General features: G+C 40.0%; 2 protein-coding genes across 2 annotated transcripts in view; both read left to right on the top strand.

Annotated features, from left to right (window-relative positions):
- Positions 1 to 770: 770 nt before the first annotated feature.
- HDC (histidine decarboxylase) lies at positions 771 to 11255 on the top strand. Its single transcript, XM_026856109.1, has 12 exons — positions 771 to 877; positions 1709 to 1881; positions 2945 to 3057; positions 4419 to 4542; positions 5361 to 5495; positions 6404 to 6547; positions 6789 to 6855; positions 7663 to 7825; positions 7931 to 8021; positions 9192 to 9290; positions 9987 to 10088; positions 10308 to 11255. Exons 1-12 carry the CDS (start codon positions 850 to 852, stop codon positions 11067 to 11069), a joined length of 2001 nt encoding a protein of 666 aa, XP_026711910.1. The 5' UTR covers positions 771 to 849; the 3' UTR covers positions 11070 to 11255.
- A 506-nt stretch (positions 11256 to 11761) lies between these two features.
- GATM (glycine amidinotransferase) overlaps positions 11762 to 26194 on the top strand; it is a 28743-nt gene continuing 14310 nt past the window's right edge. The window contains exon 1 of the mRNA XM_026856122.1: positions 11762 to 11827. The gene's annotated coding sequence lies outside the window, so the exon portion shown is untranslated. The remainder of the gene's footprint in view (positions 11828 to 26194) is intronic.

The following is a 26194-nucleotide window of genomic DNA, read 5'->3' as shown; positions in this document are numbered from 1 at the left end:
AGCACTTGGAGGAATTCTGGAGATGCAAGGCCAAATTGCAGTGCTTATGCATATCATATGTGAGAAAAGGAAGCCATGGTGGTGGTGGGGAAAGGTCCCAGCTCGGCAGTCGAGGGTGATATCAGTGGAGGAACATCACCCTGCAGCGTAACCTGGTCTGATCTGGAGGGGCAGGAAATCCACAGAGAGGATCATTGCTGCTTTGTATTGCAGTTCTGGAACTGGCAATATTGGCAGTGCCTTTCCTTCTAGCAGCAAGGGATTGACAGCATAGAGACTGAAAACTTGGGGGAATGCAGGTTTTACTCTCTTAGGAAAACACAGTCCTGCAGTTCTTTAAAAAAGAAAAAAAGTCCCTGCCTGCACTGTCAAATTCATTAATGTGATGATGCCTTGTTCTAGGAAATACTGCTAGTGCAGTAGTTCAGTGTACTAGAGTAACATGGCAGCTTTTATTTGCTTTTGGAAGCTCTTGAGCTTTCTCTCTCCAAGTCTGATGTTAATGTGTCTTATATTCATGACATGGATTACTGTGAGACTTCTGAAACATTGTTTGAAAATTGGAAAGGGTTAGTGCAGAGGCAGCTCCTCTTACAGATACACTATCTTACACATCAAAAGAGCACAGATGAGAACATAGTAGAGACTGTAAAAGCTCTCAGTTGGGAGGAGTTAGATAAACACTCACCAATAACCTGCCTACGTTAAACCTTTTCCAGAATGCATGAGTCTGAGAGATAAAGGGAGCTATAAAGGGTGAAGCAGCTAGCAGGGAACCAGACCAAACTGCCCACAGCTCCTGAAGGGTCGCAGCCCAAGTTTGAAGAGGTGCTTTTAGAAGGAATCATTATGGAGCCTGAAGAGTACAGACGGAGAGGTGAGTGATCCTCTGCTCTTGGAAATAGGTAGCATTTGCACAGAGATTAACTGTTGTAGGGCTGAGAGTGGTACCCAAAATTAGGATGGGCTTATATACTTTTTATTTGCACACATGTCCTTGAGACTTAAATCTGCTGAGGCTGAGCCAAAAAAGGTATCCCAAGGTTGAGCTTAAATTAATGGATTTAGAGTCAGTGGATGACTTAAGTTTTTTCATCTTACATTTAAAATACTGTGGGAAAGCTGCAAAACTGTAGTTCTGTACAGTGGCTCTTCCCTGGCCGACACCATGAAACGGCAGTCATACTGGCACAGTTCTGGAGATGGAGAGCAGACTTTGGTCCCAGGGCTGGAGGAAATTTCCTAAAAAGTGGAAAAAAGCTGTGGAGCTGTGCAGCTGTTTTCAGCGGATGCAAAAGGGGGTCTGCTATAATGAGAGGGAAGCATGGGGCATTGTGAAAACTTAATTTCTGTGAAATGCAGTTTCAGTTAATCCGTAGGCGAGAAGATCTGTCTGTCCTCTCAGTAATCAAACTGTGCTTGTACCATGATCGCACTTTAAAGGTACATTTGAACTATTCAGTGACAACATTGAAATAACCCTGTGAAGCTGTTCTGTCCCCATGCAGCCTGTTCTGGAAGCTGTGTCCCTACGTTATTAGACGGGCCAAGCAGGGTGTAGGAGGAAGGCTAGTTCCTGTGTCTATCTCAGGAGCCGTGTTCCAAGCCCTGTCCAATGCTAGTGACTCATACTACTAGCGTGAAGTGCTAATAGTACGAGTTAGTTTTTGTGCAGTCAAAACTCAAAGCACTGGTTTGCCTCTTCCAGGGAAAGAGATGGTGGATTACATCTGCCAGTACCTGAGCAATGTGAGAGAGAGACGGGTGACTCCTGATGTACAGCCCGGTTACATGAGAGCCCACTTGCCGGATTCTGCCCCAATGGACCCAGACAGCTGGGACAACATCTTTGGAGATATAGAGAAGATTATTATGCCTGGGGTAAGACATAAAGTATAATCATGACAGAAAAAATTTACATTACTACCTGGAGTGAACACCAAATCCTAGGAATGCAGAGGTTCTGTAGAACATTTATCTAAATAAGCACCCAGAATGTAAAATAAGCCAGTCTTGTAGATGTTATGCCTACAGAAGGATTCTGGAGATTACTGTTGTGTTTCTAACTACAATTACAGGGGACAGACTCAATGTATTTTTGCAGTATTTTACACATTAAGAATAACTTGTGTTTGCTTAGAGGGGAAACAGGGATTTTCTGACACTGGTGAATTTAGCTTCACAGGGCCTCTTCCAGCTGAACTGCCCTCAGTTTCAGAGATGTGGGAACTCAGGTACAGCAAGGTGTGAAACATCTCTTGCCCAGGGTCATGTACATACCTTGCCTCCTGCTGTTTGAATGTAAAAGTCTCCTTCCTGTTGTACATAAATACTGCAGATTCTGTTACAGGAATTGATAGTACCTCACTAAAATTTATGTAAGAAGCTGTTTCGAAGTCTATTTTAAAATTTTCGTTATAGATGTTTGCAGAAACTTGGTCTGATTTAGCAGAGGTATTCACATTAAACATGCTTATGCTGCTGTCCCACATACAAGCTCCTTCAGGTGTGTAGAGGGGAGCTATGTGACTGTAAACTGCTGTGTGTAGCTAGAGGCAAGCTGCTGTTTGACAAAATGAGCAAGAGCAACTTTCTTGCAAGGATTCCCCTTACAAAGATAAATATTTCAAGAAATATTTCTGACTCTGTTGTGTAGCATTCAAAGTACCGTTCTTTCCTGTTCAGAATCTTTGTCTGCCTGTTTAATTCAGATAAATGCTTTTGTTATAATTTGGAATTTATCTAATAACGACACAGTGTTATCATTTGCTAGTGCTGCACTTCTGTTGATATTATCTCTGTAGCTTTCTGCTTTCAGATCTGTAACTGCACATAATATGTTGCTGTGATCCTTTTCCATCACTTTAAACAGATGCTAATCACTACATTTCGTGCAGAATTTTGTGACATTTTCAGACTTAACTTCTAGATAATTTTGTTCTAGGTAGTCCATTGGCAAAGTCCACACATGCATGCCTACTTTCCAGCTCTTACTTCCTGGCCTTCACTCCTTGGAGATATGTTGGCTGATGCAATTAACTGCTTGGGATTCACATGGCTTTTTTTTTTTTTTTTTTTTTGTTATTTTAGGTATTCATTTCCAGTGTGTATTGTACAGGAGCAGGTCATAGTCATTCTTTCTTGTGCTGTGAGTCAGTATAATTATTTACTTTAACCAGTTGTATGTCATTTGCATAAATTAAAAATGTCACTTGAAAAAGTAAGTAAATAAATACACTATATAAAACATTGCCCAGTAGTAAGAGGTGAATGAAGAAAATATACCACTAGAAATGTCTGTTTTCTAATTCTTTGGATATCCCACTGTGAGCAATTGTTCCCTGTCATCTAGTCTGAGTGCCAAGACTGTTACACAAGCACTGCAATAGAGCAGCCACCATCCATGTTTGCAGGCTATCTTGTGCTCCATTCCAGTTTTCCTGCACTTTTGAGAGAATACATTTCCTATTTTTCCTTTTCTGAAAACAATTGTTTGGTGGCCTGTCCCAGAATAACTGTGTCTTCCTGAAGCAGCTATACAGTGCTAATTGGTTATGACTTTACATACCTCAGTAGTGTTCTGAAGCCAACCTTCTCCCCAGTGGTAAAGTTGCCAAGATTTTTAGATGTATATATCCATGCAAGAAAGCAGTGGAAGCTCATAAACCTATAAAAAATGGATGGTTATGGTCTTCATGTAGTTGTGTCAGATTAGCTCATTGCATACACAGAAACCTCCGTTTCTGTGCCCTCAGTCTCGGTTTGACAGATTCCTGTTAAGTTTGCAATGCAAACCGATTCTTTCCTAAGTGGAAAGCTGGACACTGCAGAGCAGCTTTCATTTTTCTTTTGCTGCTCTTCAAAAAGTCTCCCTTTCTCTTTAAGGACCAAGGGCATGTATTTGTGTGGTACATTGCAATTCCATGATTTTGTCTCAAATGGCTCACTGTGATTTTTTTTTTTTTTTTTCTTTTAATGACTTTAAAATTATTGATAGTTTAGAAGGTCATCACTGAGGTGATGCAGGTAATCTGGAGAGAGCATTTTAAGGAGGTTTGTGAGAGTTTCTGTGAAAGAAAGCAACTCGTAACGAGCAATGTACCTGGAGCTCACCCTCAACTGCAACCTTGACATAGAAGTCTGTATGACAGAACTCACCAAACAACATAGTGTTCATTACAATGGGATTGTGTTCTGCTAGGTATGGGCATAGTATTATACAGTTAGCTGCTTTTATATCCAGTGCTGCAAAGCTTGTTATCTGCTTTGTATTTGTTGCGTCTAGGTGAGATTTCTCTCAAGGCAATTAAAAAGTGTTAATAACTTATTTAAAATGTGATATGTGGTTTACTCTAAGGGTTATGCTCCTATTGCGTTTGCAGTGAATTACAGTCTCATTCGCTTTTTTGATTTTTCTAGGCCTCCAGTCCAGCCTGTACAGAACTGGAAATGAATGTGATGGATTGGTTGGCTAAAATGCTGGGCCTTCCAGATAAATTCCTGCACCACCATCCCGACAGTGTGGGCGGAGGAGTATTACAGGTAGGAGAGATCAGAGATGGCCTCATCCACATTTTGTTTTTACTCAAGTGAATTTCCCTCTGAGCGATAGTTTTCATGGAGGCAAAACCAAGATCCACTCTATGGCTTTGAGTAGAGACAAATCCCAATTTGACATTACTTTCCCGAATTTTAGTATTAAATATAGAAGGTTATAGAATACGAATTGCTATTGCTTTTAGTCCTAATTGTGTTTGGACAAGGAACAGGTATTCTCGTGGCCTTACTAAGGATAAATGAGAGTCAGATTTGTTTCTTCAGTCTGTTTCACATCACCAAAGTATTCACTAAAGTGATTCTTTAGTGCATGAGAAGGAATCCTTGTCACTGTTCTTCTGCCAGCAGTCCTTAGCCACACAAGAGATTTTTTTTTTCCTTATGTCTACTTTGTGTCACTGAGAATTGCCAAGATCAAGGCTTGAACCTTTACCTCCTTCCATAAGGCCTAAGCAAGTATCCTCTGGAATCAGTGCTGAGGCTCTGTGTTGTTATAAGGAGCTTTGCTCAGGTCTGTAACGTTTATGGGAGATAGCTGTAGGTGAACAAAAGGAAAACGTGATTTATTTACTCTCCCCAACTTGGTTCTGCCTGTTAAAAATATGCAGCAGTTAAAAAGCTTTGTTTTGTATTGCTGGCCCAGAGAGCTGCTCATCAACTAGTGACTTTCCACTGCATCCAGCAAAACAGTAGCAGAAATAAGAGGGGGTGGGCATCTGAGCACGTCAATGACTTCAGTAAATCCCTGACAAAATAGCAATGGAATAGCAGTATGTTGCAGTAAATGAGCAATGTCTTTGTAGAGCACTGTGAGTGAATCAACCTTGGTTGCACTGCTAGCAGCAAGAAAAAACAAAATTCTGGAGATGAAGCTTTCTGAACCAGACACCGATGAGTCCTCACTCAATTCCCGCCTCATCGCTTATGCATCTGATCAAGTAGGTTCTTACAAAGAAAACAAATTTGCTTCTGCTGTCTCACCCAGACCATACAATGTGAACTTGCGTTTCTGTACCAAGCGACAAACACAAACATGAACAAATCCTTCTAATGTTGCTTTCTGCAGATGGGGAAATGAAATCAGTGTGAGATGAAGTTTCATAGGGTGCTGGCAGTCCTCAAGAGAAGTGTTTTGCATGACTCATTTCTGCACTTCCTTCCTGTTTTCCACTAACTCCAGTAACTAGGTGCTGATCTCATGCTGTTTCAGCTCGTTTCTTCATGGCCTCTCTCCACTTGGAGACAGGCATGCTCAGGGTGTTACCTCAGAGCTGCTCCTGGTTGTGGTCTTCACTCTAGACCTCTGTGCTTGTTCTTGGAGGAAACAGCCACACAGTCCTGTGCCTCTGCCTGCACACCTGAACTGAACAATCATGTTCCCCTGTGAAAACTGCAACAGGAGAGACACTCAGGCCAGTTCTCTCTTAGTACAATGAAAAGGGCTTTTTCTTGTGAGAGGTTTTGACTGACCCAGAAGTAGGCATACTTTAGGGGGTTTTATCTTCTTAGGGCAGGGAGGAGGCCAGCTGAGGTTGATCCATTTCTAGAGGCTCCTTTAAGATCTGAGTTTTGATAAATGTCCCTCCAAACACAAGATGAGGATGCCTATTATTACATTTTAGAGACCAATACCCAAATAAATGGAGCTCATGTATTCCTTGGAATTACAGTGTATTACTACTTTTAGTTGCTCACAAAGGAGAAACTTTCAGACCTGTGTTAATATGGATTATAATAAGGACCTTATCGCTGCTTTACTTGCAACCACTGTCTTTTATAAGGCTATAACTTATGACAGCTGTTCAGCCTCAGAGCTTGCTTTCTTACCCTTTTTCTTTTTTAAAAGGCACATTCTTCTGTAGAAAAGGCTGGCTTGATTTCTCTTGTGAAGATTAAATTTCTGCCTGTGGATGAGAACTTTTCCCTCAGAGGCGAAACTCTGAAGAAAGCCATTGCAGAAGACAGAAAGAAAGGCCTAGTGCCAGTCTTTGTACGTTCAACTTTCTGGCTGGGGGTATTGACATGGTGTTGTATTCTTAATGTCAGCATAAAATAACATCTGAAACATTTCTTATTGTGTTAACATACATTACCTGAAGGTTAACATGTATATAAGAATGTCTATTTTATTAAACAAAAGAATTTTAATATAATTTCAACTGTCTGTGATAGCCTCTCTACTTTTAAAGTGCTATATCCATTTATTTAAAAAATGGTCTGTTTTATTCTAGGTTTGTGCAACTTTGGGTACAACTGGTGTCTGTGCTTTTGACAATCTCTCAGAACTGGGTCCAATTTGTAAGTGTCTTTTTTCCTGATTTTTAAACTATGATAGCACAGAAAAGAGAGTATGAGAATTTTTCATGCCCAAACCAAGGAGAGTAGAAACTAATCAGCTGAGTTTTTCAGATGTGTCTCATCAGTGGAGTCAGTGCAAGACTTTGCAGTGATTTCTGTAAGATTTAGATTAGGATGCTAAAATACATTGTGCTTAAGATGGATGAAATTTGCCAGCTGATAAATCTTCAGGTTATTCAGGGAATACAGACTGTACAGTACAGAGTGCAGTACTGTTGTGGAACAGGTACATAAATATTTAACCTAACAAAAGAGTTTTGAATGTAGTGTTTGGTAGGACAACTTTTGGAGCCACCAGCTCAATAGGTAAATTTTGACATGGTTGCAGATTCTGTTCCAGCATAAATTCTGACAAGTAGCTGATGAAGACCTGCGACACTTTCTTTTATAGGTCAGAGTGTGGCTTCTGTCTCTGGGTCCTTTTTGCTTACCACCATGCCTTTGTTCTGTGCAACTGAATTTTATCAGGGAATTTCACTTAGTAAAAAGGCAGATGAGAGAAATCAAATGTTGTATGAAATATGGAAGTGAATTTTGCCCATCTGATTTCAGCATTACGCTGTATGTTGGGACTCTGGATCTACAGCTTTAGAATAAAACTAGACTGTCGATTGTTTGTCTTGCTTGCTATTTTGTTGTTAGCCTCTCCACCTCCTGCAAAAATATGCACCTAGTTTTCAGGGAGGAGAGATTAAGCATGTACTTTGATTCCTTATGTCCCTTACATAACAGTTTAAACTCCAACAGGTGATGCTGAGGGACTCTGGCTTCATATTGATGCTGCATATGCAGGAACAGCATTTGTATGTCCTGAATTTCGGTTGTTCTTGGATGGAATTGAATATGCAGATTCCTTTACTTTTAACCCTTCTAAATGGATGATGGTTCATTTTGACTGCACTGGATTTTGGTGAGTAAAGGCAAAACACAGAACCAAAAGAATAACATGCAAATTGCAAAGTCTTTCTCTGCACAGTTTGTTGTGGCTAAATACAGTTCATTCTACAATTGATAGGGTTAAGGATAAACACAAGTTACATCAAACCTTCAGTGTTAACCCTGTCTACCTCAGACATCCCAACTCAGGAGCTGCTGTTGATTTCATGGTAAGTTATTTGAGTTGATATTTTAAATCGCATATAAAATATTCAACAGACTGAAATTCCTCATGCTCTGGAGTGTGTTTATCTTATAGCTGGTCTTATTTCATAAAAACATAAAACCAATTATAATGAGATCCTAGTGCAGATTAAATAATAAAACTTTGAAGTGAGCCCTGGTTATGAAAATTAATTATAAAATTTATTTTAGATATGGAAATTGAAGTACTTAAGATTTTTATACAGATGGAGATCCAGTCTTGCCTTTTTAGTTATAGAAGGTTCATTTCTGGGCATTGTGTCGCTGAAGTAATTTCTACTGATGACATTTTGGCTGATTTTCTTGTATATCTGACATGTAATTAAAGAGGGAAAGGAGTACGCAATGGAAACACCATGCTCTGAAACAGAAGTTGAATGAATTACATTTTTCTTCAGATTAAGGTATTCATAGGAGAGATAAGAGGCGTTTCACTTTAGATCCATCTTACAGCACATTTCAGTACAGTAAAACAAAAGAATATTCACTGCCAATTCTTTCTGCTATGATCTCACCCTAGTCCTGAAAAGATAATTGTTTCCTTGAAATCAATAGTGCTTTTGAGTGGAGAGTGAGTGTAGAGAGGTGGAAAAAAATACATCAATGCGTCCCTCTTGTGGTTAAATAGGGCCCTGCAACTAATTGGGTAGCTCCCTAGAAGTATTCCTTTATACGTTTTGTCACTTTTTTCCTTGCAGTGGGCGTTACTTCCTCTGGAAGGGTCTACCCCCACATCAGCTCTGGCTGTTTATAGATGATTTGGGAAAACGTTCAGGATGGCACTTAAATATGAAAATTACAGGAACTGAAGTGAGCACTCAGTCCTGAAGTGTAAATGGACACAAACTGATAAAGCCCTTTAAATGCAAACCAGTGTTGTTATTAGCTGGTAATTAACTAAAATATCTAAGCATATCTAGGGAATAGCCAAAATCTTATTTTTGCAAATAATTGAAAAATATTCAGACATAGTGTTTCTTTGAGTATTTCCTAGACTTAGCAGATTTTCCGTAATATGAAATTATTTGTGTCAACAGAGATTTCTGACCCAAGTCTGAAGCAACAGATGTCAGGGTGTAAGGGGACACTCTTTCTGTTGTTGTTGCACTCATTGATAGACTGTTGTGTTTCCACAGCACTGGCAAATTCCACTGAGTCGTCGATTTCGTTCTTTGAAGCTATGGTTTGTGATTCGTTCATTCGGGGTGAAAAAGCTTCAAGCTCACGTCCGACATGTATGTGAATTAACAATGCAAGCATAAATGTGTTATGTTCATTTATTGATAGCCAAGTTTAATGAATTCACTGATGCAGGGATGAGTAACAGAAATCCTCTCACACACAAAGCTTGTATATGAACACTAAATGCTGCTGATTTTACTCTTAAGTAATCTGTAAAGATTGTGGAGACAAAACATTTCCTGTACCCTTCCTGGAAGCAAGAGGCAATGGAAGGCAACTGGATAAGTCAATGCCTTCTGCACAGTACTGAGGACTAATCTGTAGAAGCTTTCTTTGAGGCGAAGTGGCAGCTGTTTGGGAGGCAGGCAGTAATGGATGGCTGAACCCTTTGCTGTGAAAATTTACAGGCTTAAATCTTTGGAGTGTAAATACAAGGGATCATATTGTGGATCAACGCTTGCTGCACAAGGATGTTAAGCTGAGAGGGCACATTCTGTTTTCAAACCTTCTAGAAGATTCCTATATATAGTCCAGTTGCTCTTGGTCATTGCTGAGGATTTGGGCAAAGAGAGATGGACTTTAAAATTCTTAGCTTTGTTGTCATTCTTCTGTTTGCTAACATTCATGCATTGGCATTGATGTGTTTTAGTAAGAGAAGGAATTATTTTTAACTACTTAATTTAGTGTCTCACAGTGGGTTTGTGACAAACAATATATAACTGCTTTTTTTTTTTTCCCCTTAATTACAGGGTACTGAAACAGCCAAATTCTTTGAATCCTTGGTTAAAAGCGATCCACTCTTTGAAATCCCTGCCAAGAGACATCTTGGACTGGTTGTATTTCGTCTAAAGGTAAACACTGGGCCTTTTGCATGTCTCTCTGGAATGAATTGACCACAGCTGATCTCTCCCCAGATGTTAAGAACTGTGAATAAACTTTCATGTAAGAATTTGTAATGCTGGAATTCTTACGAAGATGTTTGGATGTCACTGGAAATTCTAACTATATTTTTCTAACTGTATAATTCTAACTATAGTTGTTTGTTTTTTTTCTTATTGTATTTAAAACAGGGTCCCAACTGGCTGACAGAAAAACTCCTGAAAGAACTAAGCAGTTCTGGCAGACTCTTTCTTATTCCAGCAACCATTCATGACAAGTTCATCATTCGCTTTACCGTAACATCTCAGTTCACAACCAGGGAGGATATTCTGCAAGACTGGAACATCATTCAACATGCTGCAGCCCAGATCATTAGCCAGAATTATGGGTTACACCCCATCAATTCTGGTGATGGGGCAACAGTCCCTAATATGATGGTTAAGCCTAGTTCTGATGCCATTAATAATGCTCCTCACCTTTATCTAGATGGAGGAAAATACAAAACACCTTCCAGAAAAATAGTAGTTCAGCCTAAGAAGTTAGCAGCGAGTCCCAGTACATGTGTGATTAGTCAACAAGTGAAAGGTCAAGGGGATCCTCTAGATGACTGTTTTCCAGAAGGTGTCCAAGATGTTACCAAACATAAGTTAACTTCTTTTTTATTCAGTTATTTATCTGTTCAAGGCAATAAAAAGACAGCACGTTCCCTCAGCTGCAACAGCATGCCAATGACTGGTAGTCTTGAGCAATGTAACCTCAAAGCAGCGGCCGCTGACAAGAAGGAGTCTCATGCAAATGCCAGAATTCTTTCCAGGCTGCCTGAGGAGATGATGATGTTCAAAAAAAGTGCCTTCAAAAAACTAATTAAGTTCTACAGTGTCCCAAGCTTTCCAGAGTGTAGCATTCAGTGTGGCCTTCAGCTCCCTTGTTGTCCTTTGCAAGCCATTGTTTAACAAGTCAAAGAGGTTGGTGCTTAAGACCTCTCCAGGCAGAAAGAGAACCAAAGTTTGCTTATTCATATGCAATACTACATGTTATTTTGTTCAGTATGTAAGCAGTGGCAGTGACCATTGAGAAAATTCCTGTGCTTTTACTGGTGGAACCCTTGTGTATTTATAGATTAAAATGTCAAATAAATCTTGTAGGCATTTAACATGAAACTAGACTGCTGTGAGGATCTGTGCGTGCAGACAATGCCAACATCAGTTCTGAACTGTGCAAAGAAGAATGGTGTAACCTCTCTAAGGGGTTTTGCTGTATTGCCCAAGTTTAAAACGACAGCCCTGCCATTCTGTCTGTGTTAGATGCTTGCTGCCTTCTTTACAGGTGTTTCCAGACGCCTACAATCACCCCATCTTGCAGGCAGCATACTCAGCCAGATGGATCTTCAGTCTGATCCAGCACAACTATTCTCAAGTTACATAAAAATGAGTCTGGTTAACTAGAATAATTTCCATAACTTGATACAACATCAACAAAACTCACAGTGGGGTGTGCTGAGGTGTGTGTTACAAGGAGCAGTAAAATTTGGCCTGCCTTCCCTTCCTAGTGAGAACAGATTTTATTTTATTCCATTCTGTGATATTATTTGCCTTTTTTTTAAATCTTAGGGAAATCTGAGCCACACTTTATGAAGTATCTCGCCAGCCATTGCTCTTTTTGCACCTAAAAGAAAAGATGGCTTAATTCTTATAAGTTGTTCTGATTCTGTGTATGTATTATTTGGTGCATGACAAATAACAGGGCATCTCTGCTGCAGTGGATCAAAGTTAATGTAAGTCTCTAATACAGACTTTTTGATTAGTTGAGACAACTAAGTTTCATTAATGGTCATTTTAAATGAGTTTTGTGTTTTGAATTAGGGATTAAATTTTTTCGAATGCAGCGGATCACCCTTTAATATGAATATAAATGTATTTGCATGAGGCTGTCTTACATTGTATTGTACCCACTTTCACATGCTTAGGTGCACAGTATAAACATTCACAGCATTACCAATACATCCACCCACACCCAGGAGGAAGGTAGGTAAGATTTAAAGAATGAAGGAGAAGCCAGGCTAAAATACGAGTTGGAGAAATTCTGCTTTATTAAATCAATCACACCTTCACACTTTTTATTTCAGATACTGATATTTGCTAATATTAATAAATAGGATTTCCTGGTAAGGTTAGAATAACAGATGCTTTAAAAACTGAATATTATAAAACACAGAGTTTTGGACATGCTCACAATTTTTTACTGGGTTACAAATGTCCTGTGTCATTTGGACACACGGCTTTTCTTTGTCATCCAGGAAATACAGGCAGTCTTTGACTGCTGGATTGAAACTAGTGGGTAGTTGGACTTTATGGTACTTAAAAGCTGCTGTAAGTTCAATGGCGCCCTACAAAACAAAATTACATCTCTACTTACCAATGTCAGCGTATAATGGTGGGAATTAGATTAGATTTCCTAAATTTAAGGGGAATCCTATTTAAAGAAAATGCATACGGCACAGAAGTCGAAGCCTTACTACTAGAGGTCTAAGCTGTCTCACCCTCACAGCCGCAGGGCGTCAGGCTCGAGGGAGCCCTGTGGGTGATCCTCCCCCCAGGCTGTGGGAGCCAGAGGGTCCCTGATGAGGGGTGGGAGCCTGCAGCCCGCAGGCCCTGTCAGGAGCTGGGCCCTGCCTGCGGAGGCTGGATGGGAAGGTCGGCCTCTTGGTGCCTCTCGAGGCTGGGTGCAGCCTGCGTGGGACACAGGGCACCTGCACGTCCCCTTGTGAAGCCGCAGTCACAGTGCCAAGCCTTGGCAGGGTTCACGCCAGGAGAAGCTCAGGATGAGGCTTTGTGGTGGGTTCAGGGGTGAGCTGCCCTGAGGAACACGTTCCTACCCTCTGGGACTGGCCCTGGGCTGTGCCCCTCCAGGCAGGAGATTAATAGATAAATAGTAGCTGAGCCAACTGAAAATTTGGGAGGTGACTTAATTGTTGTTTTTTTTTTTAAAAAAAAACCCACCCCATTTATTGGTAGTCCAGATGCACAAAAGGAATTCACAGTCTCAATCTCTTGGTCTTGCTCTTGTCCAAGGCTGAGACACTAGTTACTCAGACAACCTTGAAGCAAACTCCAGGAATTTCACCCTTCTGACCGAATCCAGTGATCAGAACTCGGTGCTTTTCTTAGTGAAGTTTAAGCAGCCATTACTGTGAATAAGGACTGCTTTTTCAAAATATGTATTTTTTATATATATATATTTTTGCTAAGTGCCACCAAAGGCACAGTTTCCTGCCCTCTTGGTCATTTTTTTGCTCCCCTTTGATGTTAAATCTGATCCTTCTCACCACAAGGTGAGTTGAGTCAGGTCAGTCCGCTGGGGAACATCTTTCTCCACTGCAGGCTTCGTTTCCCCTGACAGATAAGTTCACTTTGCAGCTAGGTGAGCTGTGGCTAGCTCTAACGCAGCACAAGTGCTGGGTGTTCAGGCGGGGTGGGTGGGAGCAGACCTGTCCTTAGTTTAGGTCAGACCTCCCAGGCAGCTTCTGCGGTTGAAACTGGACCCAGTGGATTGCCAGTGGCCTACAGCTGGGATTTCCTTTCCTGCTCACGTCCCCGTGAGCTGGTGTTGGAACTCATGGGACTGAGTGAGGAGCTGGTTCAGGGAGCTAGTGCGGGTGAAAATCAACTAGTTTATGTCCAAGGTAAATTTTGACTTAGTATTTAGATAAATCAGTTTTCTACAGCTCTTCTGTAACAGAGCTACCGTTTCAAACTGGTGCCTCAGGTGGTTTTAAAAAAATTACTTCACAGCTCTAAAAGCTACAGAATGTTGTTCAAAGCTTCTTTATCGGGTGGTAACCCCATGGGAGAAGTACAAGCAATTATTACACCCTACTGGCTACATCCACAGCCAGTCTCTCCAGAGCATTGCTGGGCTACCGTAACTCATTCCAGCCTCTTGCTCAGAAGAGTGTGTAGCAATATTGTGCTGTGGTCCCGCAACAGGCTGTCTGAAGAAGAGTTTTCCTGTGTAAACTTTGCTTCTTCAGTTGCATCTCTGACTTTCCCAGGTGGCATTAGCTCGCTAAGTAGGGAATTGTGATGAGCAGCCTGGAGGGATAAAAGCCTCAGGTTAACTGATCATGAATGTGCCCCAGTGACATTTTGAAGGACCTTTGGCTGCCTTATTATTCAGGACTAGATTTTTTAAAACTTGTAAGTTTTCACGCAACAAACACTTGGTTTGCGGGCCAGCTTTCTCACAATACAATTGTTCTTCTAAGCTATTCCTTGAGATAAACCTTTTCCACTGTCCTTCAATTACAGGCTCCTCATAAAGTTTTTCAGCTCTACAAATATTTCAGTCATGAGCTAGCTAGCTTGCTGAGACAGTTAAATTTCAGAGGCAATATTTACTGATGCTTAGCCTAGCAATGGCAGCTAGAATTCAACAGTTTAAACAGTGATTATGTTAGCATTGCTAGGCATTTGGATAGCCCCCAAATTTGAAATAAACTACACAGTTCCTGTTTTTTCTCTATCATTTACCAAGCCCTAGCTACCTGTGTCTGTAGCGTCTCTTCTGATAATTTTGATTTAGCACTAAGTTTTGTTTTGTTCTCCAATGCAAAGCAAAGCCCTGTTAAGAATTAGTCTGTGCTGTGCACTGGGACAATCTGTTTTTCTTCAGTAATCCCAGGGGCTGAAGGTGTGTTAGTCCACTGCTAGATATAGTTTTGTTTGTTCAAGTATTTCTCGTTACTATAGCAGTTTTAATAGGTAATTAAGTGCTAATTCATATGTTTTTTAATATATTGTGAAATGTGTCATATATGATGTGGCATGACTGAAGTGGCTGGTGCTTTTATTTTTTTTTTACATTATTTTTGTGAGGGTTTTACTAATCTAGGCAGGTTGTTTTGTGCTTGTCTAATCTTACGGACCGCCATAGTGTATGTTATTAGTTTTGCTCAAACAGCTGTCACTTTGCCTATAAATTACAGTACGTAAGCTTCAGTGTTTCTACTGAACCAAGTATCAATTTAAATATTGGTAGCCTAGGGACAAGGAGTGCTTTTTTATTGACTTAGTTGTTTGCTAGGTTTTATAGTTCAGTAAACCCTATCTAACAGTTTATCTTCCCTCTTTTTTTTTTTTTTTTTTTTTTTTTTTTTTTTTCCAATTAGCTACTCTAATGCAGCTTTTTGTGGGAGAGCTGATGGAGCTTCCTATGACAGGTTGACACTTGTTTAGTGCTACAAGAGGCACGCGTGCTTGAGCCTGTGCTGGAAACTGGCCAAGGGCTTGGCCCACCACGAGCAGTCGGCAGTGCTGCCCTGTGCTGGATGTTGCCCGTGGGACCTGGCTCTGCAGGAGGCCTTTTGGCAATGCTTGGCACTGACCAAGGGCCCCTTCAGAGCCCTCACAGGCTGTGTGGCGAAAGATGCCGCTCGTGGCTGCTCACTGTGGTTTCAGTCCATGCTCAGTTAATGAATTTGTGACTTCCAGTGTATGCTCCGTATCTGTAGTCTCCTCATTTCCAGCTTTAAGTCTCCTAATGCTTTGTGGAAGTACTTGAAAACCAGATACCTTTCTACTGTAGCTCCATAATAGCTGACATTCGTGGAACTCTTTCTTTTCTCTGCATCAGTGTCCTCCATGGGGGATGGATGGAATTTCAAGGTGCCTGCAGAGGTCACGAGGGACTGTATTCCTTATGTATTCTACATAACATTCTATAATGTAGAAGTAATTTTTTTCCTGTATTATGAGGCTATAATTTAAGCTCATATAATTATATAATTAATTTATATAATGAATGCCTAAGTATTTTGAAATGGATGCTCCAAAATTAACCATCCAAAGTTAATTAACATTTTTAGCAAAACATTACTAACTTTTCCCTTTCTCACTGTCACAGTTTGAATCTGAGCTGAGCCTTTAGTTCCATCCCCTGTGAATGATGCACAGGCATACTGGAAGGGTTAGTTGCTTAATATTTTCAGGCTACAGTGAGCTATGATTATGTGGTGCTGATTATTTGCTTGCTCCTGTGGCAAGCAGTGCATAGGTTCCCCTTCAGCTATGAAACCCTAATTGCTTTACTCAGCTTTAGACACTTGAATCTATTTTATTAATAGAAAATATAAAGAAATGTATTCACTACTCCCCTCTTTTCTCAGTTTCTGTGCTCTACTCTCTCAGTTGCTTTTTGCCTGCTTACCTCTGTTTTCAATTCTTTATAAGGGGCTTGTTGCTGAAGTTCTCATTTGCACTATCCACAGAGCAGGAAAGGAAGGAAAAAATAAAGTTAAACCTTGTCGGATGCTCCTTAGACTCGGGAAGAGACTTCCACTCCCAAGGTGCAGACACTCGAGACTTTGATCCACGAGATGTCACCAGAGAGTAACAAGATACTGGAAGTTTGTATTAAATTGGGATTCAAGCTCACTGTACTGTTAGTTGGGGGAAGGTACGTGGACAGGGAGTATGGGAAAGCCCAGCACTCCTTATGCTGGTTAACTATAGGATGCTCCAGGCTGCAGCATTTTCTGTGTAGACAGCCTCCTCTCTTTTCTCTTCTGTTTTGTTTTTGTTGGTTTGTTTTTGTTTTGTTTTTTTTTTAATGGTTTGGTGGGAGACCTCACTGTAATGGTGCAAGACAACATGCTCCATTCTGGCTAGCTCAAGTGACAATAATCATACACAAAATATCACTTATCTAATTGCTGATGAATGGCAGAGAGATGGGATTCAGAGCAGATGACTTGTGCCTTCAGCGCATCTGTGTAACAGGTCAGCTGGGCTTGTTCTTTTCTTACCTGTTTCACCTGAGCTTTCCCACTGAAAGTGGGTGTTTTTTCAGGATTGCTAAACTGAAGTCTTTAATCTTCAGTTTCCAGTTTCAAATGCCTTTCTGTCCCATTTTCAAATTCATAGTTACTACGGCAGCTATTAAAGGTTTATTTGCAGTATTATCACAGTGTTTCTATCAGGTTGCCATCAGATGAGACAGGGTGACCTGATCTAATTAATTGGTGCTGCCAAGAGGGATGATTCTGTTTCCCTCTCCTCTTTATGTGGCCTTCTACCTCCACGGCCTCCCTTGCTCCAGTTCTGGTGCTCTTCTGACACTTCTGTGCCACTAAGCTCACTAAGCCAGTAGAAAACTGCATTTTGCTGGGTGAGTTCTCTGCTGACTCAGCAGAACTGGCTCATCAGGAAGTCATATTAGTACCAATATTAGGACTAATGCAAAGGAAGGAATGAGAAGATTATAGGCAACAGCTTGATCTCCCTTCACTACATGCTACATCTCAAATTCTTCTGTTCCCTTCCCACTTGGGAAGGGGTGCAAGGTGTCTATTAACCAGAAAATATACTTTTTGTAAATGTAAGAACCAAGTTCATAGTCTATGGAGAGATAGATCACTGAACCTACTCATGGCAGAGTTCAAGCCATTCCATTTTTGTCCTCCCTGTCTGGCAGAGGTTCAGGAGATGAAGGTCAGTGAAATACATGCTCTGGCACCACTTAAACTGTGCTAGCATCAGCAGTTTATTGGTATTTTTCCAGATCTCTGCCCACATCCCCGGGCTGATGTGTACAAATTTGTAATGCATCAGGATTTCTAGTAGGTCAGCTAGGTGAGCTGACTTGCTGAACCAATCTGCAGCTGATTTGACACCTCTGCTCACCGAAATATTTTCCAATCACCAACCTCCAAAAAAAGTCTCCCTCAAAGCGAGTGAACCAGTCCTGTGACTCTGGAATTTCCAGTAACGTTTTATCTAATGGATTACCTAGGTCCCTCCAAAAAGCAAGAAATCGAGAAGTTACAGGGTGCCTTTACTTTATTGCACTCTACCATAAGCTCTTCTACATTGCTTTATGTTAATGCTATTGCTTTTAAAAGGTAAAAAAGGTGCGATCTGGCTGTGAAAAAAACATGCCATGACTCGTTAGATAAAACCATATAGATATTCCAGATTTGTATGCTGCCCATATAGATATTTAATACTGTAGACATACAGGAGATCTGCTACAGTCCACAGAAGATGGGAGGTGTGTTAGTAGGGTAGGATGAATATGTATGCAGTTAGTAACTATGGATCTTAGCTACTCCATCCTGCATATCATGACTTAGTACTTTAGCCCACTGGTTAGAAGCATATACGGTATCTTGAGAGGGGACCTGGTCTTCAAAAGCCTCCGGTAGCGCTAGTTGGAGATTTAATCATTTTGCTGCAAAGCCATAAGGCTTGTAGTGTACATTTTAGAGCAGACTGAGTGTCTGTCTTCCCAGCAGCACGTGCGGAAAACTGGAGCAGAAAGTGGAAGAAGGAAAGGGAACCTTTCATCTGTTCTACCTGTGTTTATTGGATCTAAAACCTCCTAGTGAAACCTTTCAAGCAATCAGCATTTTGCAATGAAGAACTTGTTTTGCTAGAAAACTGCACACCAAATCTTAGAATACCGTGTTTGTTTCTAGGCTATTGAAGTTAAAAATCTTAAACTACTTTGTACTGAGTGGTGAACTTAGATTTAGCTCTCTGTTTGTTTATGACTGGCTACAGAAATACTAGGTGAAGCCATCTGAATCATAGTGAGACTCATCTTTCTGTTGCAGAGATGTTAGGAGCAACTGGTATGAAATTCTAGGAACAAAATTGTAATATTCTACAGCGACATGTGAGAGATTCCTGGTGTTGGATGGTAACTAGATTCTTGGCACTAAGCCCATCCTCATCTTCCCTGGATGGACATGGTTGGGATTCATCAGAACAGATGTGTTCTTCAAGATCGGGGAAGGGAGCTGTCAAAGCTCAGGACTTATTCCATCTCCTAATAGAGAAACTCCAAAGGGAGCCTGGCTCAATTCTCTTTCACGGAGTTGAGAAAATGTTTCCATCCCATAAATAGATTTTGAATTCTGTTAGTTCCTTACAGATACGCAGCCAAACTCATTCCAGAGGTATGCCAGCAGAAGTTAGTTCAGAGTTCAGATAGTTGGGTTAGTACAAGTATGCCAATCACTGCAAGCAAGCTACTTGCTCTCTCCTCTCTGCTGAGGGCTTGTTATCTGTCAAGAACTGAGGTGGCCAAGGGGAAATGAAAGGGTAAGGATTAAGCAGAAAGCTTAGCTGAGCCTTGACCTCAGGAGAATTTAAAATTACTCCTTTTCACCAAATTTTGACTTGGCCATCTTTTTCATTTGTGATGGAAGAGTAAATTACATGCATGTGTCCAAAACCAGTTTGGTTTTTAACCACTAGCTTTAGGCTTGGATCAGATTCAGCATAAAACTTGTAATGAATTTTTGAAATCCTCTGATGGAGACACTCAAATCAAACCCTACTTGTATAATTTGTTACTATTCAACCATCAAGGCAGGCTTATACCCAGCAAAATTTTCCGAGGCATTACAGTATGAGCAACGGTCAAAGATGCTGCCAACAAGAGCATCAAGTGATGGGATATACTTATCAAAGAACCGCGTTTTCTTAAAAAAAGGGAGAGGAGAAAAGAGAGGCTTTATCCTCACAGCCTTATTTACTGAGCACAGCAAACTGAACAGACAAGATCTGCCATCTAACATAGTTTAAGGGTACTCCGACCTCTTTCACACAAATAAACTGCATGCATAGGCTAGAAAATAGTAACTGAGTAATTGCTTGTCTGTCAAAGGGAATATTCAAAAGCTCAAGAAACTGCACAGAGTGACTGTAGCTTATTTCTCTTGTCAGGGAGTCTCTTCAAGGCGTTCTGTGATTCAGTGTAGAAAGGAGAAGCGGAGGAAAGCTGGTTTTTGTAGCGTTCTCCCTAAAGTAAATAGAGTTCCGGTAACTTTGGTGCGTTGGGCTGTCCTCTCCTGGAAGCTTGGGATGGATAAGAGCTTACTGGAGAGCCAAGACTTCCTGTCTCTTCCAAGAAAGAAAACAAGTGGAACAAATGCCAAGTATTGCCACAGAAATCACACAAACCCCCTTCACATTAGGAGGCCAGTAGTTTACTCCGTTATCACTCACATAATGGTTAAAGGTTAATTTTTGAAACTGTTGTGCAGATGTATAGTGTGGTATGACTGCAACTCCAGTGGGAGTGAGAAGAGAAACTGGATGTAGTTGTTACTTCAGAGGCACAGCAAAGTTATATTAATATTTTCTATGAATATACTTCAAGAAAGATGTGGAGCAGTTTTCAAATTTTAAGTGCTAATATACAACAGGCTGTGTTGCAAGACCGTGTATTTGAGATTCAAGAGATTTCAAACGTCCTAGAGCCATGAAGTTCACTTGGCAGCTCTCAGAGAAAGTATTGTCACAGTACTGACCCTAGGAAATGCTGGCAGATCATGTTACTGTATACATGGAAATACTGGTCTGAATGAAATCTATCCCACCAAGTGATGTGCCTTTTACTGCAGGAACCTCCTGCGCTTTTCAGCAGTCAGCACTGCCCTGCCTCTGGAAATGACAGAGTGTAAAATGGCATGGATTACGATCACCAAATCCTTTGCCTTCATAGACCTTTTTTTTCAGCTCTGTCACCTTTCTATAATAGAAACACGACATCTAAAATTAAAACTATTACATGCATGTTGGTACTCATGTTTACATGCGCATACAGTGTGGCTGGTCAGAATGTGGATTTCTGCAATAGGAAAAGGAACTCATTATTAAATCAGTCATTTCTATGATGTAACATGATTTGCAAATAGCCAGAACAGTGGAAAGTTCTGTTTTCCTGAAACCAGGTGGATTCAGACAACAGGGACATTTTTTTTCTGAAAGTTCCAAACTTTTTTTTTTTTTGCCTACCTAAGCCAAAAGCTTTGCCTTATGATATCTCACCAGAGCTCTGGCATTGTGTTTGCTGTTTCAGTTGCAACTTCTGTCTGCTGGCCAGCATCCTGCCCTTCATATATATGCACCCTAATACACCACCTGTACTGTTTCATTTGCTCAGTTACTGAGCCTTGTTTTGGGTAGGGATACATAACTGTGTTTCTCCACATCCTTCTAGTATTCCTGTCACCTGGTTCCCAAAAAAAAAGGAGTTAAATTATCAGATGCTTGAAATTTAGTGCAATACATATTGATACGTGCTTTTGAATTCCATTATGTTGAATCACATTTTGATTGTGTATGTGATTTGATTGCATTTTGCAATGAAACTTTAAAGACGTTTTAACAGATATGAAAAGCAATGTTTGCATAAATAATACACTAAGAATTTAATTGTACCAGTGTGCTAACAATCTTACAAAATTTTGATCTATTGCTACCTAAATTTTATATAGAAATGATCTACATAAGTAATCTGCTTTCAAACAGGAGAATTTTTTTTTCATCTTTTGATTTCTTAACGACAAGGAAGGTTTTTGTCTTGCTTCCTAAGAACATAAGGTTATATGACTGAGGGTTGTGTATGTGCATATATGTCTGTCTGTTCTCTCCTTCCCCACCCTGAAATTTGAACCTGTTGGCTGCTTTCAGACAAATTTGAGAAAGGGTCATAGGTCTCAATGGTGTTAAGTTCCTACAAGTTTTGTGATAATAGCTAGCTGGATAAGAATAAAAAGACCCCTTAAGTGCCCCAACTAGCAGAAGGTTGCAGAGCTCTTGGGTGTCAGCGTATGCACAAAATGGAAATTCCTTATTTCTGATCTTTGATTATGGTAAAACCAGTTTATGATTATGATTTATCGTTTACCATATGAATTACACAAAAAGGAAATCACTTTTACTTAGTTACTTAGTTCTTGTACTCCTAGGACTAAAAGTTTCATTCTGTAGTCAAAACTCCGATGTAACAGATTGCATTCGGTCTGATGGAGAATTTGGCACTTCAGCATGCCACACAGTGAAGATGTCCTGACAAGGAAGAATAGAAAATCTTCCAAGAAATACCCAGAATTGGCATTTGGGGAAAACTACAGGATTTGTCCTTCAATAACAATAGAAAATAAAAGTAGGCAGAAGCCATGTAGAGTTTGTCAGTAGGTTTAAAAATTAAAATTGTTTTGGTGAAGCTGGGATTAAGGAGGAAAAACTTCCTGCCGTTTTACATCTGTAGCTTGTTTGGTTGGATAAGGGGTTAAATTAAATTATATCTTTCTTGTGAGTGTGAAGATTTAAAGCAAGATTTTATATTATTTAATTAAAATTGAAGTATCTTTCAAAGGACTTTGAAAAGAGTACATTGATTTTTGGCTCTTATTATAGGTCACAAGTTAAAGTTAAATACTTCAAAGAAATTGTTTTCATTATGTGCAACAACATATTTTGTCTGGTTTTACAGTTCAGAGTTGGCTGCAAAATTATGAATTTAAAGGAGAAAAATCATCTTAATATCCTGAGGTGCATTTATTCTTCCCAACTGGAACAGTCCAGACTTCTGAACTTCAGGAAGTTGGAAACTTGCTTTCTAAGAAGCATATTGGATTCTTCTATGCTGTTCCTGACAGCTAACAGATAAGATTTGCTGTGCCAAATTCTCTTCTTGTGGGTGTAGTCCGTTGGAATTTAGCAAGCAGTATCCTTGACAAAGCACTAGAAGGAACTGAAGTCTCTCACATTTGTATTGTTGAACAGAGTAAGTTTCTGTGAGTAAAGTAGAAGTAAGGATAAAAACTTATCGTTGAAACTGTTGAATATGTGTAAATGTTGAGATCAGCTCACATCAGGTATCTTACACCGAATCGTTTTAATCAGTAAAATAGCAGAAATAATGGTAAGAAAAGGTAAGCTGTTCCTTAACCTCAAACATCATGTCCCTCAAGTGCTTCAGGCATGTTGCTGTACCAGGTTACAAACCCAACCGGCATGTGTGCTCTGAAAGGCAGGACCTCAATTCCGGGACAGATGGAAATGCACATTTAAACAGCAGTATAATCCCTTGAGACTTCTATTTCTCCAATAGATGTGTTGGAGAAAAAGATATGTGAGGCTGAGACTAAATACTGTCCGAAAACATAGCTGAGTTTATACTTTGATCTTCACTAACACTGGTCTTGTTGCCAAGGATAACTTCTCTCTACTGCGTATCTCCTGTTGCTTTTTCTAATCCTGTGGTTTTAAACTATAATTTTACTTCTTCATGTCTTATTCTCTAATGCTGCTGGGCCAAAACGTTGTTCTTTGTTAACGAATTACATTGCTTTAAATGGATTACCTAGTTATCAGAACCAGATGGCTTTATATGGGCCTGCAAGGCACCTTACAGCATTCAAAAATAATGGATAGAATATTACAAAATAGGCATAAAGCCCCATTTAAAAAAAGAGAACAATTTGCTAGTTTATAGGCCAGCAATAACAATGAGAAGCTTCTGTTCCCGTTTCAAGTTAAAATTCCATACTGAGGTGAGGTTTGCAGTGTAAGAAAATGCCTTTGAGAGAGCAGCACATCATTTCGAAAATAATCAGCATGCTTTTGGGTAGTGAGCTGAGCTTTCAAGGTGCAGTTGTGTGCGATAACATTAGTGATGTGATCTTTACAATAAGATTTTTGATCCAAAAAGCTCAGCACCTGCTTAGTCAGCCACTTTCTTGTATTTGAATGAATGAACCTGGCTTTATTTACATTTGAATAATCATTACTGGTGGTGTGCTCTGTGATTTATGTCCCTGTTAAAACGCACATTGGTAGATCAAACCCTTCTTCTAGAAGAGGAAGAAGAAGATACAAAGAGCGATGTAGTACACAGAAAGCAAGAGAACTGTCATTTTGATGCCAAAGAACAAGCTGTGAGGAATGACAGACACTTCCATACGCCATAAATGTGAACTATATGAAGTCTGTATTGGGTGTTAAGGAATAAAAAGATGTAAGCAGAGAAATATAAGCAAGTTACTGCTTTAAGGAGATAAATGAGGTTTTTTTCAAGTGACCCAGAAGATGGTCAAGTGGTGAAAGAGGTGTAGGGATCCCACGAGAGTGCATTTTACATGGGTAGTGCACCGATAGCATTGCAGGTATCAAGGCCCACGTGAGGGCAGTCAGGGAGTCAAATGGCTGGTACTCAGTCTGGGAGAAAAATGCTATTTACTATGAGTAAAAATTTCAAGGTCAGACCATAAATGTGCCAGTTAGGAAAAGGAAAGAATTTCTGCTTTGATTGTACTTAAATGAAGATTGGCTTATGTCCGGGAGGAACTACCCCTAAGAAAGGAAGAAACAGACCTTTGAGATATGGGAAAGAATGTTTTCACTGAAAAAAAAATGTGAGCAGGAATAATTCTGTCCATCAGAAAATGAAAAAAATAAATGGTAGAGCATTCAGCACAAAGCTCATTGCAGTGATGGCACGGACAATTTTAGGGACCCTATAAGGCATCAAACTTAGGTAGTAAGTAGGAAAAGTATTGTGCAGAGTCAGAAAAACTATGTAAACTGAGTTGATAAAGAGTGATCCAAAGGTCCAAAACTAGCTGATAAGTCAGAAAGGACAGAAGAAGAAGCAAGACCTTTGGATTTAGCCACAAGCCAATCATTAATTTTTTTAGAAGGTCAATGTGAGTAGAGTGACCTTAGCAAAATCAACTGAATCAAATAACAAGCATTTGAGCAGAACTAGCATAAATTTAGGGTTTTTTTTTAATTAAATAGATTACAAAAATCGCTAACTAGGAATTAAGTAGCATCAAGAAAATCCCTTTTTGAAGCTAACAGAATATCCTTGTATCCTTTTTGATACAAGAATAGTGTTTGAGGCAATTGTGTTACAAATGAATCCTGGCAAACTAAGAGTTATTAAAAAAAGCTCTGCAGTCATATTTAATAGGGCAAAGCATGCTTGATATCATACCAACTAAAATGATTAACTTTTCTCTGAGAATTGTGTAAATTCATGAAGAGAGAACTCGCCCTGTCCTGTTTCCCCTCGGAAGGTGTAGTGTTTACCTGTGCCCAAAAGGCAAACTGCTGAATGATTCATTACCCAGTAGAATAAAACTTGCTTGCCCGTATATCTAAAGCGTGTTAAAACTGGGCCTGATTTGCCGTATTCTAAGACCACAGCTTATGTTTTGTACTAGCGATGTTTCCCCTTTTTCCTGCTCCGGATGTGTCTGCCGAGTTCACTAGCACCGTCCACAATCTTAGATCTAAGAGCGATGTTAAACACCCTGCCTGTTCCCAGCCGTGCCCCGCCAGCACAGGCTGAAGGAGTGCTGAGCAAGGCTGCAGAAACGCTAGGCACCGCACAGGTGAGAAAGGCAGGACCAAAGATGGAAGGGTTGAAAGAAAGATGCTGATTTTTACAACTCAGGGAAAAACTAATTTTCGCTGTATCTGCTTTTTACTTTTGTAGAGCAAGATTCACTGATTATTTATCAGTGAACTTGCATGAAAAGGTGAGGAAAACGCAGAATAATGTATCAGGCTAAGGGGGATATACTAAATATGAGTAGAACTGGTGGCAAACACATTTCTCGTTGAGGTAGGACAGTTTTATTGAAGGTACTTCTGTTGATTTTATCATGGAGAGGTCTTGCAGGGGAAGGTAAGTATAGATCTACTAGGAGCTAAAGCGTTGTAGGTTTTCGTTTTAAAATGACTTTTCGTCATATCACAATATGCAATTCGAGAAACCAGAATTTGAAATTGTCTGGGATATTCTTGAAAGACCCGTTAAGTAATTAAAGAGTATAATAAATATATATATAGTATTTGATTATTTTTATAATAAAAATACTGTAGTATTTTTAGGTGAATCACAAAATCTTGGGGTTGTAGGCTAAAAATCTGAATTTTTAACATATGAGTTATTGGAACGTTTGGTAAAATATTTTTTTTTAATGAAATACTACGAAAACATTTTGTTTGATGAAGGTTTAAATGAAGAACGTGCGTATCTGATGACTCAAAAGAACTGAATGATGTCCTTCAGTGCATTTGTTAGGGAAGAATTTTACGCCTGACTGGAGATCTTCGAGGTCAAACTGCTGCTGAAGAGCCGGTTGTGGAAATGTGGAAAGGGGTGTGGAGAGAAGCCGTCAGGCAGTTTTGGAGGTTGCCTCATGCAGCTGGGCTGCGCCTGCCTAAACCCGGGCCCGGGCCTGGGCGCGCTCGCTCCCGCTGTTCGTTCATCC

Source organism: Athene cunicularia (genome assembly GCF_003259725.1).
Source record: "Athene cunicularia isolate RWA chromosome 10 unlocalized genomic scaffold, athCun1 chr10_part1, whole genome shotgun sequence".
In the NCBI taxonomy this organism is placed as follows: Eukaryota; Metazoa; Chordata; class Aves; order Strigiformes; family Strigidae; genus Athene; species Athene cunicularia.
This window is presented reverse-complemented; position numbering and strand designations above follow the sequence as displayed.

What these genes read in the sequence shown, in the direction of transcription:
- HDC (XM_026856109.1), top strand. Translation starts at nt 850, where the DNA reads ATGGAGCCTGAAGAGTACAGACGGAGAG. An exon ending in AGAAGATTATTATGCCTGGG is followed by an intron (nt 1,882 to 2,944) that starts GTAAGACATAAA and finishes ATTTTGTTCTAG; the next exon opens with GTAGTCCATTGGCAAAGTCC. An exon ending in TGGTTGTATTTCGTCTAAAG is followed by an intron (nt 10,089 to 10,307) that starts GTAAACACTGGG and finishes TATTTAAAACAG; the next exon opens with GGTCCCAACTGGCTGACAGA.